The sequence below is a fragment of the Cinclus cinclus genome, chromosome 10 (assembly GCF_963662255.1).
Source record: "Cinclus cinclus chromosome 10, bCinCin1.1, whole genome shotgun sequence".
NCBI lineage: Eukaryota > Metazoa > Chordata > Aves > Passeriformes > Cinclidae > Cinclus > Cinclus cinclus.
In genome coordinates this window covers 19,929,689-19,948,460 of record NC_085055.1, presented here as the reverse complement: position 1 = coordinate 19,948,460, position 18,772 = coordinate 19,929,689, and the positions used below count along the sequence as shown (strand labels likewise).

At 46.3% G+C, this 18,772-nt stretch overlaps 2 protein-coding genes across 5 annotated transcripts in view; one reads left to right on the top strand and one right to left on the bottom strand.

The window, feature by feature from the left end:
• The window catches only part of PCCB (propionyl-CoA carboxylase subunit beta), a 32,622-nt gene extending 20,509 nt beyond the window's left edge, over positions 1-12,113 (top strand). For 2 of the 3 annotated variants that reach the window (XM_062499217.1, XM_062499215.1), the window contains exons 9-15: positions 3,232-3,313; positions 4,788-4,911; positions 6,151-6,258; positions 7,501-7,601; positions 8,753-8,851; positions 9,055-9,148; positions 9,804-10,043. In XM_062499217.1, the coding sequence (XP_062355201.1) occupies positions 3,232-3,313; positions 4,788-4,911; positions 6,151-6,258; positions 7,501-7,601; positions 8,753-8,851; positions 9,055-9,148; positions 9,804-9,925 (730 nt within the window). In that variant the 3' untranslated portion in view covers positions 9,926-10,043. Of the gene's footprint in view, positions 1-3,231; positions 3,314-4,787; positions 4,912-6,150; positions 6,259-7,500; positions 7,602-8,752; positions 8,852-9,054; positions 9,149-9,803; positions 10,044-11,982 lie in introns of those variants that run through there. The other variant, XM_062499216.1, reaches the window with a different exon arrangement.
• Positions 12,114-14,674: 2,561 nt separating this feature from the next.
• STAG1 (STAG1 cohesin complex component) overlaps positions 14,675-18,772 on the bottom strand; it is a 128,075-nt gene continuing 123,977 nt past the window's right edge. Inside the window, exons 30-33 of one of the 2 annotated variants that reach the window (XM_062498991.1) lie at positions 17,043-17,153; positions 16,129-16,243; positions 14,781-14,861; positions 14,675-14,698 (exon numbers count right to left, since the gene is read on the bottom strand). In XM_062498991.1, the coding sequence (XP_062354975.1) occupies positions 14,675-14,698; positions 14,781-14,861; positions 16,129-16,243; positions 17,043-17,153 (331 nt within the window). The remainder of the gene's footprint in view (positions 14,699-14,780; positions 14,862-16,128; positions 16,244-17,042; positions 17,154-18,772) is intronic. The other variant, XM_062498990.1, reaches the window with a different exon arrangement.

Here is an 18,772-nt window from a genome sequence, read left to right as displayed (position 1 = left end):
CAGGCAACAAGGAGGCAGAAAGCTTTGTGTGTTATGTGCATGTCTCAGGCTCATTGTGGAGTTGGCAACATAACACAGAAAGGACTTGAGCCATTTCAAGAGGGGAAAAGTGGCAACTGCCTGGACTTTTATCAGGGAATTTTTCCAGGGGCTGAGAGACAGCCGGAGAGACACTGAACAGAGAGCCCTGCTAGGACTGGAAGGCAGAGAATGTCAGTGGAGTAAAAGCATTTTGACCCAAGCTCCAGTTGCACTCAAGTTCAGCCCTTTCCCTAGGGAACCCTCAAGAGGCTCTTGCACTCTCCTGCATGGGAATGGTGCCTGAATACGTTCCTTTCAGCTCCTCACATGTGCGTGATGTGTCTTGAGGCTCTTCACGTGTGATGATTTTAACATGTGGGTCTGGAAGGCTGTTTTGTCTTTATCCCTCACTGCTTTTCAGTGTCTGTGTAACTGTTTGGGGAGGTGCTTTTGGATGGATTTTACAAATCCCTGCACTGGTCCCTGAGATACATTTTTCACATTTTAAAAAATAAATTTGGCATTTCTTTTAGAGAATGGCCAGACAGGTCAATTAATTACTAGTCCTAAATTTTTTTGAGGTAGGTGTTGATCTTTAGGAGTTCATTAAACTGTGCTCGTCTGGTTCTGTTCTGTTCTCAGCTGCTCTGGTTTGATAGTGACAAAACCAAAGCAAATCTCTTGGATTATTTGCTGAGTTAGGGGATTATCTTTAAGGTTATCATGATCTTTATAAGCATTCAACAAGTTTTACTGGGATAATTGCTTTCTACAGACTTGACTTTGGTATTTTAATTTCACCATAGAAGCAACAGTCCATTTTTAAAATCAATGTACTTTATAACAGGCAGTTTATTTGTGAGATGTGTCAGGTTGTAGCTACTGAGCTGTAAGAGATTTGTCTCACTTAAGAAAAAAAGAACTAATCTTTTACAGGACATAAGATATAATAAATGCAATTTGTACTAAGAACTTCAGTTTAGTAGCCTTTGTACATGTGACTGTTCGTTAAATTTGTCTGGTTTTATAGTGGCATCTCCAATAGTTCTCTCATTTATGGTCTTAATGCACATATTGGTATTACTTCATCTGGACATATTGACATCTTAATAGGTTTCTTTTGCTTGGGATTGATGTGTTTGATCCTTAGAGCTGCTTCAGTCCCTGTTCATTCCTCTAGAGTAATTGCTTTCTTATTGCATTGTTTTCACACCAAAAAAATTGCCACAAATGATGCAAATCAAATGTAACCTACTCGTGCTTTCATTGTGAAGTTGTGGGGCTGTTGGGGGTTGTTTGGTTGGTTTTCCCCTCTAGTTAGGTAAGTTCTTTTTGCTGTTGGAAAATTCCAGCCTTGGGTGCTGAAGCTCATGTTGGTGAGTGTTTGTTGTCAGTGGCCTGGGTTCCAAGGATTTACAAGTTTCCTGCAGTGCCCAGTTGTTCCTGGTGAATGTCCCCTGCCTTTGGGAGATGTCTGATGCATTACATTTGCTGTATGGCATGGTGGGATTTTACCTCTTCCTGTGTCTCTATAAACTTCTGGAGAAGGTTGTTGCCAACTCCTGGTAACTAAGTGCAGTTTCACTTCTGCATTGAATGAAACCCAGTGTCCATCTGGTGAGGGTGTCTCTAGCTGTCACAGGCTTTTACAATGAGCAGCAGTTCTGTCCCACTAACTGGCATCTGTAAGAAGCATCTCTTAAGCCCAGTGAGTGCAGCAGCAAGCTCCAGATGTGCTCTGTCTGTAGAAGTTGGAGGAGATTTTCAAACCTGTATCCTGGCTAATGTCTTCATTTTGCTGATGGCTATTTTAATGCAGTTAGAATTTCCTTCAGCATTGTGAATTTATGGGACCAGTAATTTCATTTTTCCACTTCCATACTTTGGGGTACCAAAGGTTGCAGGACAGAGCTTCGAGCACATCCATATCTACTTTATGGACAAGAAAGTTTAGAATCGTTTTTATCTTGGGGTTTAGTATATTAAAACAAGTTTGACTTCAGATTAAGGTTCCGTTATATAATTTTATGCAAGTGTTTGTATGCAGTATTTGTATTCGTATGGAAAAAGCACTTGAAGTGCTGCTGTCAGCTTGGTTCTATAAATAGCTGTGTCTCTTCCCTGCAAGGGGCTGTGCCTCCCTCATCCCGAGTGTCTGAGGGAGCACAGAGACAGCTGTGGGGCTGCACTCCTAACTTCTGTCTGATTTTGTCAAACTGCACATAACTTTCTTCAGTTCTATATTGTGTCTTGAGCCTTGCATTGTCTTATTCAAAATGGACTAAATAATGGCTTTGTTAAAATATTAATTCAGTAAGAGCTCCATAGAAGCACCATTTGTAACAAACAGAGATTGGTATTTTTATGGAATAGCACAAATAGTACACACCCTGAAACCTTCTCAGTGGTGACTCACAGAAACTGGCACCTCTGCACTGAATCCTCAGACCCAGTGGTGCCACTGCTGAGTGGGTCCCTAATGAGGGTAATGGGATCAAAGCTGGGGAACTGATCGTGGCACTGCTGATGGCTGGGCAGGGTCTCTGTTACAGGGAAACTCCACGTGAAAATGTGTCACTCTTAGTGGAGAATCAGGAAAGAGTCTTTAAACTCAGCCAGTGAAGGGAAGACACAGTGTGCATATGTTTTCCCCGTATCTTTTCCCCACTCTCTGCTTGTTTGGGCATGGGGAAATGAGCGCGGGAAGGGCTTCCTCCTGCTCGGTGCGTTGAAAGCCCCGGGTGACAGTGTGGGCAGGGCGGGGTGAGCGTGCTGTTCCCGAGATCCTGGTGTGTGACAGGGAGCGTCGGGCCGCGCCGGGAGAAGGGCTCTGCCTGGCCATCTGTAGGGACCGGGCTCTGCTGCTGCCGCTCCTGACCTGCTGAGCGGTCCTGCCACAAGCCCCGGTGTCCCCACACCGTGTGTCCCGCGAGCCGGCAGTGCCCCCTGCAGCCCGGCTGCTTCCCGGCCGTGTCCCCACAGCCCCGCCGGGCCCTGCCGCTCACGGCTTCCCAAGAACAGGTGCCTTGGAAAAGGGGTCTCCTTCAGGAGGAGGCTGCTCAGGCTGCCCGAAATGAAGAGAACCCGTTCTTTTCCCTATATTTGAGGAGGTTTCTGAAGTTCCTGAGAGGTGGAAGTGTTTACCCGAGTTTTTGGTCTTGGTGTTCATTTGGTCTTTAAATGTCGCTCACACTTCCTTGCTCTCCACAGTGACCGTCCGGTTCCAGAGCTGGACACCATTGTCCCAAGTGAGTCAACCAAAGCCTATGACATGCTGGATATCATACACTCCGTAAGTCTGACGGTGTTCAGATTAAAGACACATTTATTACATTCTGGGTCAAAAAAATTGACAGAAACCAGTAGAATGACACTGAAGAGATAGATATTTATTTCAGTCTTTGTAAGTGACTATTTCTACCTGTGGAGTATCTCTGAATGGGCAACAAAAACTGCAGGGGAAAAAAAAGACTTTAGCAGAATCCCAAGATTTGTTTTCAGGATACATCTGGTGCTGTATACACAACTATACAGATGAAAGATGCTGCAATTCAGTTCTTTCTGTGGTCAGAACCCCCTTGAGTTGTGTTGCTTGGCCCCTCCCTGCACATTGGTGCTTCTGTCTTGGCTTCTAGCACTTCTGTATACAAGTAATAAAGTACTCAGAATGCAGAGATTTACCCTTCCCTATTTATGCTAAGAATTATGTACATGAGCAGTACCAGAAAATGTCTATTTTTCTCAAATTACACAGTTTGTAACTGGCTGCATTTAGACACATTTTAGTGGTGAAAGCAAGCTCAGGGTATTTTTAATCTCTGGATTCTTCCACTGTGAATTTCAGCACTGTGTGTAATGAAAGTTAAAAGGTGGCATGTAATAAAAATTAGGTGAATTAGGAGAAAACCCCCAAGCCCTCCCACAGATTTTGGGAAGTATTAAGGAAAGAAATAGCACCACTTTTATGCTGCTTACATTCTTCACAACTTTTTTAAGACTGAGGCTAATGAAATGACTGGCACACTGCAGTGTGTATGGGAACAGCTGCCATAAACAGATGGAACTGGCAAATCCTGCTGGAAGCCCGGGTAGCCATGTGTAGGTGTCGCTACTGCTCCATGGATAATTCTGATCTCCTGCAGCTCCTGTGTGAGTTCTGATCGTGCCTCATGCACCAGTGCTGGCCCTTGGCAGGGCACACACTGAACTCCAGCCCGAGGGAAGTGCAGCCACACGGGTGTGAGGTTCCAGGTGGATGCTGGCTGGGCATTGTATTCCCTGCATTCCCTGGGGCACACCCAGCACTGACCTTGGGGCAGCAGGGCTGTGCTGGCAGCTCCAAGAAAGGGCCCTGAGCTTTCAAAGAGAGATTACATCAAACATGTCATGGGAGCTCCAGGAAGTATTACTTTGTTACTGGAAATCGGTCTGTAAGTGCTGCTAATTAAGATGTGAGGAAGAAGTTCTTAACGTGGGATTTGCATTTTGTTCTAAGCCAGGAAGAAAGTCTCCTTTCAGTCATAAGGGTGTTCCCTGATGGAACACTTAACTGACAGTTTGGGTAGTTTTCCAAGGACTAGTTAATTCTTGCAATGAAGGCTGCAAAGATTAAAAGGTTTCTCTCCCTCTCTTTTCATCAAAATTCTGCAAGTTCTGAACTGTTTTAAAAGTTGCAGTACTAAGGTAACTTGAATTTGTGTTTGCCTGTGTATTTATGCACTTGTATCTGGCCTCACATGGGCTCTGCCTGCCTCTCCCCTTTGCAGATTGTGGATGAGAGGGAATTCTTCGAGATCATGCCGACCTATGCGAGGAACATCGTGGTTGGATTTGCCAGGATGAACGGACGGACCGTTGGGATTGTGGGCAACCAGCCCAAAGTAGCCTCAGGTTAGAGTCCAGCGTGAGACTCTTAACAGTGCCTTGCCTGTGTCTCTTTCTCCGCATGCTGTGTTAGGTCAGAGCTGCTCGTTCTGTGTTTTACCACCACTTGCTTTGTCTTGAACCTCACTGTAATGCAGCTGTGAGCTGTGAAACGAACTGCAGATCATTTCTTCAGTGGCTCAACAAGGTGATCTTGCTTCCCAGTAATTGTATCTGCTGCATCCAGCCCGAGAGGAGCAGCAGCAGCTGCATCTGGGGCGGGGTGGGGGGGAAGGGAGAGAGGAGCACCACTCATTTGGCAGCAGCCTGCAATTAACTGGGTTAATCATGGCATGGAAACCGCATGCTTCCTTCCATGGCAGTAAAATCCCTAACACTCACCTGTAGGTTGGACTTTGTTATCTCACTGTAGCTGAACAGTGCAAAGCCTTCAGATGCACAAGTGTGGAGCTCTTGTCCTCACATAGTTTGGATCTGAAGGTACAATGTGCAGCTCTAGCTAAGATCGCCTTTCTTAACTGTCCAGGGATTTTGCTTTCTCTCCTTACTTAGTAATTTCTGAGGGACCTTCCCTAGTTGGAATGTTCTGGTTTACTCCTTGTTTTTAATTCTTGTATCTATTTGTTTGGGAAAATCAGATGACCCATTATGGTGTTTCATCTCTACAAGATACAACTATCGAGATACTAGACAGAAGGTTTTAATATAAATTCAATCATCATTTAGTATTTTAAATTTTAACAGCTCTTTTTAATGTTTCATATAGAGGCTTTGATACAAAATGTGTTTTAATATAGTTGTGCATACTATAATTGTAAATGGCACTGAAATAGAACAGAAACACTTTGCAGTGTGTCTGCCAGAAATGCTGATCTTTCTCAAAATATTACTGGATTGTTTAATGTTTGGGGTTTTTTAATGGAGAACTCTGTGGCCTTTCAGTATGACTGATCTGAAAAATACTAATGAAGAGAAAGTGACAGAAAAAATATTTTAAATTACGTGTTTGTAATTAAACTGTTATGTTTTGGGATAGAAAGTCTTTAACACAGAGGGGTCAGAAAAAATGAAATGAGTGTAGCTTGTTATGTGATTTTAGTTCTGAATCAGGAAAGCTTCATGACAGATAATCTCCACATTATCTACAGATAAGCTTTAACTTTGTTTTAGTGTGATTTTGAGTTGCCTTGAATTACTGCAGATCTCTGGAGCTGCTAACACCTTTTTCTGTGTTCTTAACCTCAGGGTGCTTAGACATAAATTCTTCTGTGAAAGGAGCCCGGTTTGTTCGGTTCTGTGATGCCTTCAACATCCCCCTGATCACCTTTGTGGATGTCCCTGGGTTTCTGCCAGGTATGCCTTGCCCTTAGAGTTCAGCACGGTGCATGGTTGTCGTGTTGTTAAAAATGCATTTTCAGAACTCTGAGAAGACTTTTGCTGCAGTAGACTTAAACCAGGTTTTAAAATCCCATTTTTTGGGAGAGAAACTCTGTATTCTAACTACAGTAGTCCTCACAAAAGGATAGTGAAATGTACAAAAAATTATGGGAAAATGAAAGAGTGCCTAACGAACGAGTATGTTCAGGAGTCAGAAAGCTTTGTTGGAGTTACCTGAGGAGAGAGACACATCACACAGTCAGGTAATACTGCAGTCTCCTGCAGCCTGGTAGAGACACTGGATGGCCAATTTGCCAGGGCCAGGCTTGGGGATAACATGCTCTACAAAGCTCTGTCCTACTGCCAAAAGCTGTGACTGTGACCTGTGCAAGGAAGAAATCTGCATTCTCTGGAGATGCTGCCCTTGTTTTAAGTGGTGTGAAATTACACTGATTGCTGTATTATACTGAGGCTCCACATCCCAGTAAATGCTGAGCTGTGTATTTCGATGTTGCTTGATCTCTGGGCTGGGTGGTGGCTGGAGGAGCCCTGCACAGGCTGTGCTTGGCCAGGGGAGGCAGTCCAGTGCTGTCCCCCAGCCCTTGGGACAGGATGAGGGGAGAGCTGGCACGGCAGGCTCTGGGCAGGGAGCAGTGGCAGCCAGGACCACCTGAGGATGTTCCACTAGCATCTGCTGCAGTCCCTCAGCTGATCCTGGCACGTGTTGCTCTTCAGGCTCTGCTGCAGCAGAACCAGCCTTGTCCACCTGCTGCACCTGCTCCCTAGAGGAGGTGTTAAAGCCCTGTCACTCAGACCTAGGGCTAAACCTAGGATAGGTCCTCAGTATGGTCAAGTAGCCAAGTTGCTTTCTGTGCTTCTGGCCTAGAAAAAAGGGGGCTTGGAAGGTGAGGTTTCTGCAGAAGTGACTCTAGGCTGTTCCCTACTGTTGGTCACATCTGGAGTCTTGAAAACGCTCTAACTGTATTTTGTTCCTGGGAAGGTCCCATCTGCTGATCTTTGCTTTTATGACCTTCCATACTGACTTCCATAGCTGCTGCTCTGATTTTTGAGTTTCTCAGTATCTTGCAGAGAACACTGCCTGACATGATCTTCTCCACGGTATTAACATGGCTGTGGTGGTGGTCAGGTTTGCTGCTGGTGACAGATGTTGGGGTTGTGTGAATTCCCTGGAGTGAAGCAATTCCTTGTCCTTTGCAGGCACGGCTCAGGAGTACGGTGGGATTATACGTCATGGTGCCAAGCTGCTGTTTGCCTTTGCAGAGGCAACTGTGCCGAAGATCACTGTCATCACCAGAAAAGTAAGCTGGCAAATTCCATGGAGGTCTTCCAGAGTTCCTCTTTCCACTAGTGGAAATTTTGTCTGTCCCAGTGGTGCCTTCTATAATTGTCGCATCTCTGTTTGTCCCATTTGCTAACACCTCTTTGTGTAACATTACAAGAGGCCACTTCTTTTATTCCCAGACCACTACCCGAGTTCCTTCCTTCCTCTTGTCTATGCACTCCTCCTTCCAGTTTCTGCTCCCTGCTTTCTCTCTGGAATGCCTTCACTCATGTACTTGTCCCATGTCACCCAGCCTGTCTCACCAAGGACATGCCATCTGTTTGCAGCAATTCTGCTTTCTCCTGTCTTGCCTCCTGAGCCTCCCTCTGCAAACCCAGGACTGGCTGCATCTGTCTTCTGCTGTGTCTGCAAGTTGAACACTCATGTGGCTTCTTTCCCTCCTCAGACTTCTGCTATGCTCTACCTCATCTTCCTTTTTCCCTAAGGTACCTGACACCCTACTGCCATAAGCCCTGGGACTGGCACCTTACAGTCTTAGCCTTCTCCCTACAGTTCTGCCCCTCCTGCTCATTTTTCTGATACACTTTTGGCTTATCATGGCAAAACCCAAAAAGAACTTTCTGTTCCTTTGCCTTCTCTGATTGTTCTGAGTATTTCTGTGCAGTACTTGTCAATCTTGCAGCCTTGCTGCACTGTTCAGTACTGTCCTGACAGGGACTGCACTGCAGTTTGCTCTGCAGTCCTGCAGTATCTGTTCATCACTGCTGTCTGGAGCATTTCCAGTTCCAGAGTGGAGCACTGCAGAGCCTGAGTGCTGCATTCCCTGGCCAGGAAATTCCAGAAGCACACTGCCTGGGTGGTTTGTGTGCATGTGCAGGGTGCAGGTCGAGGCCTGCTGGTCTGGATACACACTGAGCCCTCCCTGCCTGCCTTGCAGAAAGGGCTTGTTTACCACCAGCAGTCCCCTTCCTTGCTCTTTTGGGGCTCTAGTAGAAGTGGTATCCAGTCCTAGGAGATTGCTGCCACAAAATGGAGTTCCTCATGCTCTCCTTCAGGCAAAATCCAGCCCCAGCTGCTTGTCTCTGGACTAAAAAAGCTGCAGAAGCAGTGCAAGCTGTTGCTGCTGCAAGGCCATTCCTGGCGTGGATGCCCTGGTTTGTGTTACAGGCCTATGGGGGTGCCTATGACGTGATGAGCTCCAAGCACTTACGAGGAGATGTGAACTACGCCTGGCCCACAGCCGAGGTGGCCGTGATGGGAGCCAAGGTGAGTCCAGGCCCTTCCCAGTGCGGTGCAGCAGTGCCCTGCCAGCAGCAGCAGTGCCACACCAGCACCTTGGGCTATCCTGGTGCTGCAGGCAGGGGGGGTGCTCCCAGGCCTTCATGTGAAGGGCATGGCTGTGAGGTGGGCAAGGCTAGCAGGGCAGAGGGCTGAGGGACTGTCACTGACCTGAGCCCTTCTGTTGCCAGGGTGCTGTGCAGATCATCTTCAGAGGAAAGGAGGCGAATGCAGAGGAGGAGTACGTGGATAAGTTTGCAAACCCCTTCCCTGCTGCCATGAGAGGTACGGTTGTCTCCCATAGTGTGTCCCATTTGGTTTGCCATTGCATGGAGATAAAGTTATGCTATTGAGTAAACCTTTTGCTAACAAGTAAATTATTTAGGTAAGATACTTGTGTCTGAGATAGAAAGGTGATGCTTAACCACAGCCTGTGCATGGGGACAACATCTGGACACATGACACATCTTCAGCTGCAAAAAGCCTGGTAAAAAGTGGGGACTCTTCTGCAAAGTGCATCTTCAGTGGTGTAGATAGTAGAAAGTGTCTCAAAATTCAGCTTTTTCCTTTTATAACACAGGTGCTTTGACAGTTCTTTATGCAGTCCTAGATGCAAAGCAGAAGAAAGAGTAGAGCCCAGTTCAGTTATGTTCTCCAGAACTCTCAGGAGGAAGTTTTTCCATTGTTTTTTCTTCCAGTTTTGGAGCAGTAATTGTGCTCTAAAAGGCAAGGTATATTCAAAATTTAAAGACTGACTCAAATGTTTCCTTCTCAGGCTGTTTTTAATTTAGTTAATTTATAACTTGTGAACTTACTTATTCCAACCATAGTTTTCATTTTGCTAACTTACAGGTTAGCCTAGATACAGAAGGCTGGGAGGCAAACACTTCATGGTTGATCAGGTTGAGGTTGTTTCTTCTTTTTTTTAAATCTTTTGCAGGGTTTGTTGATGACATTATCCAGCCTTCAACCACCCGCACACGCATCTGCCATGACCTTGACGTACTGGCCAGTAAATCCCAGTCCAGTCCTTGGAAGAAACATGCCAACATCCCACTGTGAGGGTGAGCAGGGGCTGCCCATGCTGGGAGACATCCTGAACACAAATTTCTGGTTAACCCTCTGGTTAATGGAGGTCTGCTTGGCAATAAAAATAGTTATTTTCATTTTGATTTTGCCAATAATCATCAATAAATCATAGTATATATTGAATTTGGGGGTCTGACTAGCTCACCCTTTCTTGGTAGCTAATATTCAACACACCCTGCCCTACTTGTTGCAGCAGGTGAGCCCTTACTAATTGCTCAAGGTCAAACATTCCCTTGGCTCTCTCATTCCATAGGCCCTGGAGGTGGCTCAGGCGGGGCTGCGCCACCTCCCACTGCTGGGAAATTGGACCCCTGTGGGGTTCAAGGGTATTCCATCTGTCACAGACCTTGGAGTGTGGCTCCACTTCCTGCACCACTGACTCTGAGAGGAAATTGTGAGCTTGGGTTCCAGTGCCCTGGAGACCAGGCCCTGCTGGTCCTGGACTCAGTTGTTGTGTTAGTCTGGCCTGTGGTGGCTTTTCCCTGCTGGCTGCAGCAGCTGGGTCTCAGATGCCCAGGACAGAGGTGAGTGGCACAGGGGAGGCACAGCCAGCCCCTGGTAAGGACAGTAAAAAAAAAAAGGGCAGTTTTGGTGGGACATGCAAACCCCCCTCCCTCAGCAGAGGATGGAACAGAGACCTCCAGAGGCCCCTTCCAGCCTCCTTTCTCTGGGATTATTTGCCTGCCTGGCCAGGAACCACTGCAGGAGGTGTTCCTCTGATCAGCCCTGGGCCTGTGCTCACCTGTTCAGTAGAAGCTGCAACTTCCCTCCAGCCCCAAGGCAGTGAGGAACAGCCAGGGTCACATGTACTGCTGCTGCACCAGCTGCCAGGCACAGGAGGGGCTGCAGTAACCTGACTGCTCTGAGTAACTCACATTTGTTGTGTGACAGAGCCTCCCCTGCAAGCTGCTGCTGCTTGCTCCCCAGCCACAAGCCTGAAGGAGGAGAGAGGTAGAACGGCCATGTCCCAGGTAGCTTCTCTTTCCAGGAACATGCAGTGAGTAGTGCTGTGGAGCTTGGAGCCTCTGCCTAGGGGAGAAAGAAACAGCTAAACATCATCTAAAAGCACAATACAAAAGGAGCATTTCAAGTGGGAGTGCCAGCTCCCCAGTTTTTTGGATGCACGGGAGGCAGCACTTCAGGCTGCAGACCATTCAGGGGAATTGCACAACCCTACATCTCTGTGCCTCAGCAGGAAAAGGCTCTTGGTGCTGTCCCAGGGAACAGAGCTGGCTGCAGCAACAGGGGAAGGTAAATGGAAATGTTACTGTGTTGGGTGTCATGGCCATAGTGTGAGTTCTTAATTAACTGTGAGCAATCTCTCAGGGTTTATAGCGTCCAAGATTTTTCCAAAGCTAAAGCTGGTTTAGAGGCAGAAGCTGTGATAGGTGAAGGGATATATACACAGCTTCTTCAGCCTGCCCAGAGTCAGAAGGAGACACTCCATGAGAAACCCACTTGTCACAAAGAGGAAAGAAGAGCTTTGTTAGTTGTTTCCTAACCTCAGTATTGCTACAGACTCCATCCTCTCTTCTGTCCCTTGCCAGCACAAGAATTGGGCTTTTAGATCCTCTCCACTTCCAAACAGGCAGTTGCTCTACCAGTGCTGGAAACAGGCTCGAAAGCTGCTCTGGCCATGCTTCTGAGAAATTCCTTGAAGTCCAGTCACCTAAAAAAAACCAAGAGGTACAAAATAAAATTCCTTCAACAAAGCGCAGCCCTTGAACTTAGCAAGGCAAGTTACTTACAGTATTCCTCAGTGCAGGAGGAGTTGGCTGTAACTTACAAACAGTTGGAGACTGAGCTACCAGGCTCTGTCTTGGGAGTAGTTGAGACTTTGAATCATCCCTGTGCCTCAGCTGCTGCATCTTGCTCCTCTTCCTGACTCCAGTGTTTTTTCCTTAGGAAGGGGGCCAGGTGATAAATCAATCAGTTTTCTTTACACTACAGAGATGAAACCATTCATGGGTTGGACAAAAATAGCACCTTGCTCCCTGAGACGTGGGAGTAACGTGGACATTTTGTTTCAGGAATCTGTGAAACTTCATTTAGCCCAGCTGCCTGCAAGAGCTTTCAAGCCTTCCCATGGCACTTTCTTCCCACAGACTCCAGGTCACTTCAGACGTACAGGGCAGAAGAGAGAAATTCTTCTCAAACCTTGTGGCAGTTCAAGTAGTTGTAAGTTTTAGCAGTGCAGCTCTTGCACCTGGTGTGGGGCCTTCCCAGATTTACACCACTCTTACATTAACCACCCCTCAGCCCCCCACAACCAAACCACACCACGGTGGAGGGGAGAAAGAAGCCCAGAGAGGGTTTCCATCACTCTTGAGGCTGAGTGGGTAGGGGAAGTGGGGTACAGGTCTGGTTGTGAAGCCTGGACTACATGAGAGCTACCTGTCAGTTTTGCCTTTAATAATTCCTTGAATTCCTACTACTAAATGGGATGACAAAATGTGATGGTGCAAACAAGCACTTAAAAGAAAACTATAGTGAAGAGGGTGCTCATCATACTCATGATTTTGAATAGTTTATTAAATGAAAGGTGAAGCATCAGTTTTAAATTGTACAAAAGGAAAAAAAAAACCTCATATTGTAAATGTACAATTTACAGAATTACTAGCAATACCAATCAAGGAGACACTCATAATACAAAAACCTATTGACTGCAAACTGAACTGGAGACCCATTGCAGGTACCATGATAATAAATGTTTGTTATACAGTATTCTACAATGTTAAATTAGGAATCAGTTTTCCACACAGAGGACTGTGAAGCACAAGGTTTGTCTGAGACTCTGACTCAAACTGGGCAGCGTGTTGTGCCACCATGCTCACAGAGTGATCCTGGGACAGGTCCTGCAGCCATTCCTGCTCCCAGGCCGTGGGGTGCACAGAGGGAGGTAACAGGGTTTATAAAGTTCCAGCTACTTCTTGGGATCAATATATCCCCAACCCCACACTAAGGAATGGCTGAATTACCTGGTCAAACATTTTTGGCAACCGTGTCTGAGAACTGCACGTGTTGTGAGAGCCAAGCTCAGCTGGGTGAGGTGCTGGGCTGGGTGAATTTGGGCTCTTTCCCTGCCCACGCTGGGCACTGGGGGGTTGGGCTGGTGTCTAGTAAGACTGAAACAGAAAAAAGCTCCGTGATTATGCTGCAGTTGCTAAAACTAAAGCACCTCTGAAACTGCTGTGCTCCAAGTGGGTCTGTCTGCTTTGTATCTCAACTGTTACTGAGTGCAGAAAGATGAATGTTTTGGGGCCAATTGTTGGAGATCTGGAGCTGTGGAGGGCTAGCACTGCTGGTGCCAGGCCAGGCTGGGTAAGGAGCAGCTACTACATCGAGTCGTAAAATTGAAGCAAAATGAAATTCCAAATTATTGAAGACATTGAAAAATATCTTAGTACAATGAATTAGCTGAGAATGTTCTGGGGTTTTTTTGGAATTTTTTTTCATATTTTTAGCTTTTTTGAAAAATCATATTTCTTTTCCAAAGAATTACTCTCAATATGCACAGTTAACACTGAAAATGTAGCTGTATTCCATTGTAAGCTTAAGAACTTCACCATCTAAGCACAAATTTCTATGCAGCACATACAGTACTTCTAACTGGCAAAATTAATTTACAAAAATAGCGGAAAAGGGTATTTACGGCATGGAAAGTAGACTCTGTTTTATGGTACAGTTAAAATTACTTTTAGTATGCTAAAGTGATCCTTTCCCCCACCCTTGAACTATTTTTTTTTTTTTAAATAGGAAAGTTGCTGTTTATGTACCTTGTGGTGGCAGGCTTGAAGTAGGTAGTAAAAACAGCAAAGTGATTACTTGAGAACCGTTTGTGTGTTTTACTGAGAATACTTTATTTGCTGGTATAAGTTGCTAAAAATGCACAGAGCAAGTACCAATAGAAAATTTACTGTTTTTGTGTCCCCATGTGCTATATAAAATGAATGTTACACAGCATCTGTTGGAAAAGTGGCTTCATGGACATCTCTTACTTTATGTCCCATTATAAATAAAAATAAATCTTCTCAAGAGTATAAAATCTGGGTTTATCATATCAGAATCTGAAATTTTTTGGCAGAGATGCACGTCATTAGAATTCTAACCTCTTCGCTGAGAGTGTTTTTCTCCATGCCTATGAGAGGACATAAGCGTACCATAATGTTAATCAAATCCAGTGTGTTCCAAAACACTTTTCCGTAGCCAGAACGATCTGCTTACAGCAGCCTTGCTAGTCAGTGGCTGATAGGCATAGGTTTAATAAAAATGGCTAGCTTTGAAAACATAAAAAGGCAAATGTTAAAACTGTTTTAAATTGTACAGCAGAAAAATAAAGTTAAAAAGTTCTGTTTTCACTCAATGTTGTTTTCAGAAAACATATGTAGAACAGTGTTTATTTTGACAGCTGTCTTAACAATTTAAAACTTTCTCCTCATCCAGAAAAAAAAAAAAAATCCGTATTAGGACAGTCAAGAACAGGGATACAAATGATTTTTTAGGTCAGCCCTTCTGAGGTGACTGGATTGGCCAACATTCCCGTGAGTCATTAAGAAGCTCCTCTTCTCTCCGTCACTACACCAAGGGGTTGACCTCAATCATTTGGTTAAAAATCAAACCGTATCACATCAAAAATGTGGTTTTCATACAAGCTATCACAGTATATAGGCCTCTAGCTCTAAACAATAGAGTTCCAAGTTTGTAAAAGGTCTTCGCCAGACTTCAGAACATGGGCATGCCAAATCCCTGGAAAAGGGGGAAAAGACAGAGGTTATACAGAGTGGGACAAGAACAGAGCTCAAGGCGAGCACAACGAGCCAGGCCTTACTGAATCGTCCTCGATGATCGCCGCCGAGTCGAAGAAGTCCGGCCGCAGCTCCGCGCGCTCGCGCCGGTTCCGTGACGGCGGCTGCAACACACGGGGGTTGGAACAGCGCAGGGCACAGGGAGCCCTGCTGGCCACAGGGCCACCTGTGCCTGCCCCTCACCTTCCCTCCCAGCGCCACAAAACCTCTGGGGCAAAGGTGGGCCCCGACACAGGACAGCACTCCCTCAGTTCTTTGTTACTGAAAAAATGGGGTAAATCTGATGGATTCTGATTCTAACTCTGTGTTCACAGTCAAGGGCTTGCCCAAGGTTCTTGCTGGCTTAAGGGTGTTTCTGTATTGGGACTGTAGGCCAGACTGCACAGAAACTCCCTCTTAAATGTCTTTCTTCTTTAAGTTCATAGTGAAACTTGAGCTCTGCCATAGTCAAAAATGGATTTACCAACAAAAAGGGTGCTGAAGATACTGAAATATTACTGAGGCTCCAGGAGCACAAGAGTAAATATGAGCCTCACTGGCTTGATAAATTCCTTCCTTTCCTTGCCTTGGTAATCACATGAGAGCTGGCAATAACCTCAGCATGAAGCAGCCTTTCCAAGACCCTGTAGCCCAGTCTAATATAACCTAGGGCTTGTTGTTTGGATGGGAAAGGAGAAACAGAAAGGCATAAATGTGGTGAGGTGTGTAAAGCAAACTGCTTCTTTATCCCATTTTACCAGGAAGCAGTCATTCCAGAGGGGAAGCCAGGTAAGGGTGTAAGTGCTGCAAGGAACTTCTCCCAGCACTCAGTGCAGTACTGGAAGGGACTGAGACTGCCATTGATGATGGGACCAGTTTAGGAGCAATTCCTATTTAAGGAAGTCCCAGCCACGCACCCGTGCCTGTGCTCCCTTCTGCTGTGCCAGCAGGACTCTGGCTGTGACCTATTGAGACCTTGAGTAAGGATGTACCTCCTCAAAACCAAACTAAGCAGGAAAGTGAAAGAGGGGACCCCTTGGCTGTGCCAGTCTGACACATCGTGGCTGCATAAAGAGCCATGTCAGCACAGCCTGTAACTCATAACCTGATCCTTGTGGGCTGACAAGGTGTGTGATGGTGCTGCTGCCTGCAGCTGCCCAAGAGCACAATCTTGGGGAGAAGGAGCACTTCTGTGGAAGTGCTGTGGAACAAACCCACTGGGCTTGAGCCTGCAGCTGGAGGCTCTGGGAGGTGCTCACATCATTTCCACTCTAGCATTCAGATAACCGGAGGCGAGGCTCAAAATTTTGGAAATTTTTGCTTGCACTTCTAAAATTCCTTTTAAATTAGCTTTCAACTGTTTTAAACTTGCCATTGATAAGATTTACTGACCAAATCAATGACCATTGTGTCCTCAAATTCTTCATTCATGTCCTCTAGCTGGCCTCGTGAGGACATCATTACATCTTCAAAGATGGGCTCAGCATCATCTTCCATTAGACCTCGTCTGATGAAATAAAGAGAGAGTCATTTCCAGGCAGAAAAACTTCCCGGCCCTGATCTTTGTAATTAAAAAGAATGCTCAAATCCTATCATTTAATGTCTTCACTCAAACCCTGATGCTGAGGGTAAAGTCAACAGGCTCTCTGGAATATCAACAGGAGGTAAATTGCACATAAACTCCCCTCCCCCAAGCCCCGGCCCAGGCTAAAAGCAGCAAGTCCCAAGCACCACGACCAGTAACTAAAGTTGTGCCCAACAAGAACAGGGCAGTAACTCCTCTTGTGTTGGCCTGCCCTTTTACCAAGGAGGAGTGACACTGTTTGCCAGGACCACTGGCAGAGCCCTGGGACTCCAGCAGTGCCTTCAAACCCAGCTCCAAAGGCTGTGAAGATTCCACCCTTGTGCCGAAGGACTCGGTGGAATCAGCGCAGATCATGTGGTGTGCCACGTGTGTTCCCTCCATTACTGCACAGGGGGACACCTTGGCAAAAACGGACGGAGAGTGCAGACAGAGGAACAGGCCGGTGGGCAGAGCTCACAGGGAATTCCACAGCACAAAAATCATGGAGCCCCTCTGACACAGAAACAGCTGAAGGCTGGGACAGAGAAATGGGGAACTGCACTCTATCACTGGTGTCTGGCCATGGACAGATCCATTCCAGCATTACAAACTGTCCCTCTGCCTTCACCACAAGGGTGGAATAGCACAGAAACGGCTGGCAACCAGCAGGAAAGGTAACATTTCCATCACTGTGGTGTCCTGCACGTGATTCTGCTGAGGGCAGCAGGCTGTGAGCACTTACACTGCGTGCCTTACGCCACTTCTGCCTTTCATGTAGTTCATTCCTGTCCTGTCCTTTCGATTGAGATCCTCCAGCTTCTGCTGGCCCAGCCACGAGATCTGCATCTGGGGACTGACACACAGGGAGTAAGTTAGGACTGACAGCAGTAACAGTTCTGAGCTGCCTATTTTGGGACAGTTTCTATCTCCAAGTTTTGTGTCTGGCCATGCTTCACATTAGGGTAATTAAATCCCATCCATCTTCTGGGTTCCACTCCACAGTCTGTCTCTTCTCACTGTATGTGCACAAAAAAATCAATTAACTGTTGCAATAAAAGCAGATATGGAAACACTGACACTGCTCCTTCATTAGGGGCAGGCACCTGGAGCGAAAGCACCTCTAAAGTTTGTTATTATTAAATAGCACTTCACTGTGTCAGATGAGGCAAAATATGAGCAAGAATGGATCCAAATTAGTAACTGACAAAAATGTCATACAACATGAAAAGCAAATGGTTTTTACAGAAATACCCTGATCAACTTAAGGGTCAGTACCTCACCCACATGCAAATACCTTCCAGGCTGCACTGCTGATGCCACCAACCAGCAATGCCTCTGCTTCAATTTGTGTGGTGCAGCACAAGGAAACAGCAGCAAACTCTGTGCAGCTCTTCTGGAGCAGCACCAGGTTTTATTATTGTACTATGCACCCTTGTATTAATAAGACTGACTGTATAAACTGGGATAACCCATGGAAAAACAGCCTCAAACAAAACCTAAACTTGATTAACCCCTCAGTTCAAGCAGCTCTGTAGTTGTGGCAAGTGTTAGCTCTCCTAAGCTGACCTGGAGGAAATGTGACAGCCAAGCAGGGCTGAACAGGAAGGACTCCCATTCCCCACTGTCAGTTCACACTGGGAACTCCCACATGGAATGCTGCTCTTGCAAAGGAGCAGAGGAGAGAGGTGCTCTTGGCCTAGGCTCACAGTTCTGTGCTCACAGCACAGCCTGAGACAGAGGAAAAGGGGGCTCAGGTGCTGGGCAAGAGCCTTCTCAGCTCCCCCAGGAACACAGAAGGGTCTTGCAGAGCTTAAGGCTGGCTGCTTATCAGGCTTGAGAGGAAACCTCAGCACTGGGAAGCTGTCCCACTTCCAGAGTAATGGAATGATCACAAAGAGACTCAGCTGGGCCAGGGTGAGATCAGAGAGGGATGGAAAGGAAGTTGTAAGTTTAGTCTGGTATTACTGCAGAGTAGAAAATTCTTCAGGAGAAACAGAAAGTCTCAACATCTTCTTCATCACCTGGAAGTTATGCCCACATCTGGGGAGGCAGGAGATGAGAGGTAAATCCTTGACCTCAGAAAGGCAAGCAGGAGCCATGAGCAGCCTTCCTAGCTGTGGGACGAAGGAGGAAAGATGCTCTGGAAGATGTGACCTGGGCTCTGCCTGGGCTGTGCTGCTGTGTCCAGCCAGGGTCACTGGCCCGTGACCCACAACCAGCCATGCTCACCTGCTGCATCCTGGCAGCACCTGCTGGCAACACCCACAGCCACACAACCACTGACACAAAATAACCAGTGTTTTCCCTCTAAATGGAGGTGATGAAATGGGAGCAAAAGGGACAAAAGCAATATATAATTTAGGGCAATTACCCCAAGTCAGGAATTACTAGCTCAGTAGATGAAATTGTAGAAAATACCAGTCAGGGTGTCTGGAGAACCTTAACTCTGATATCAGGCAGGGGGAAAGAAAA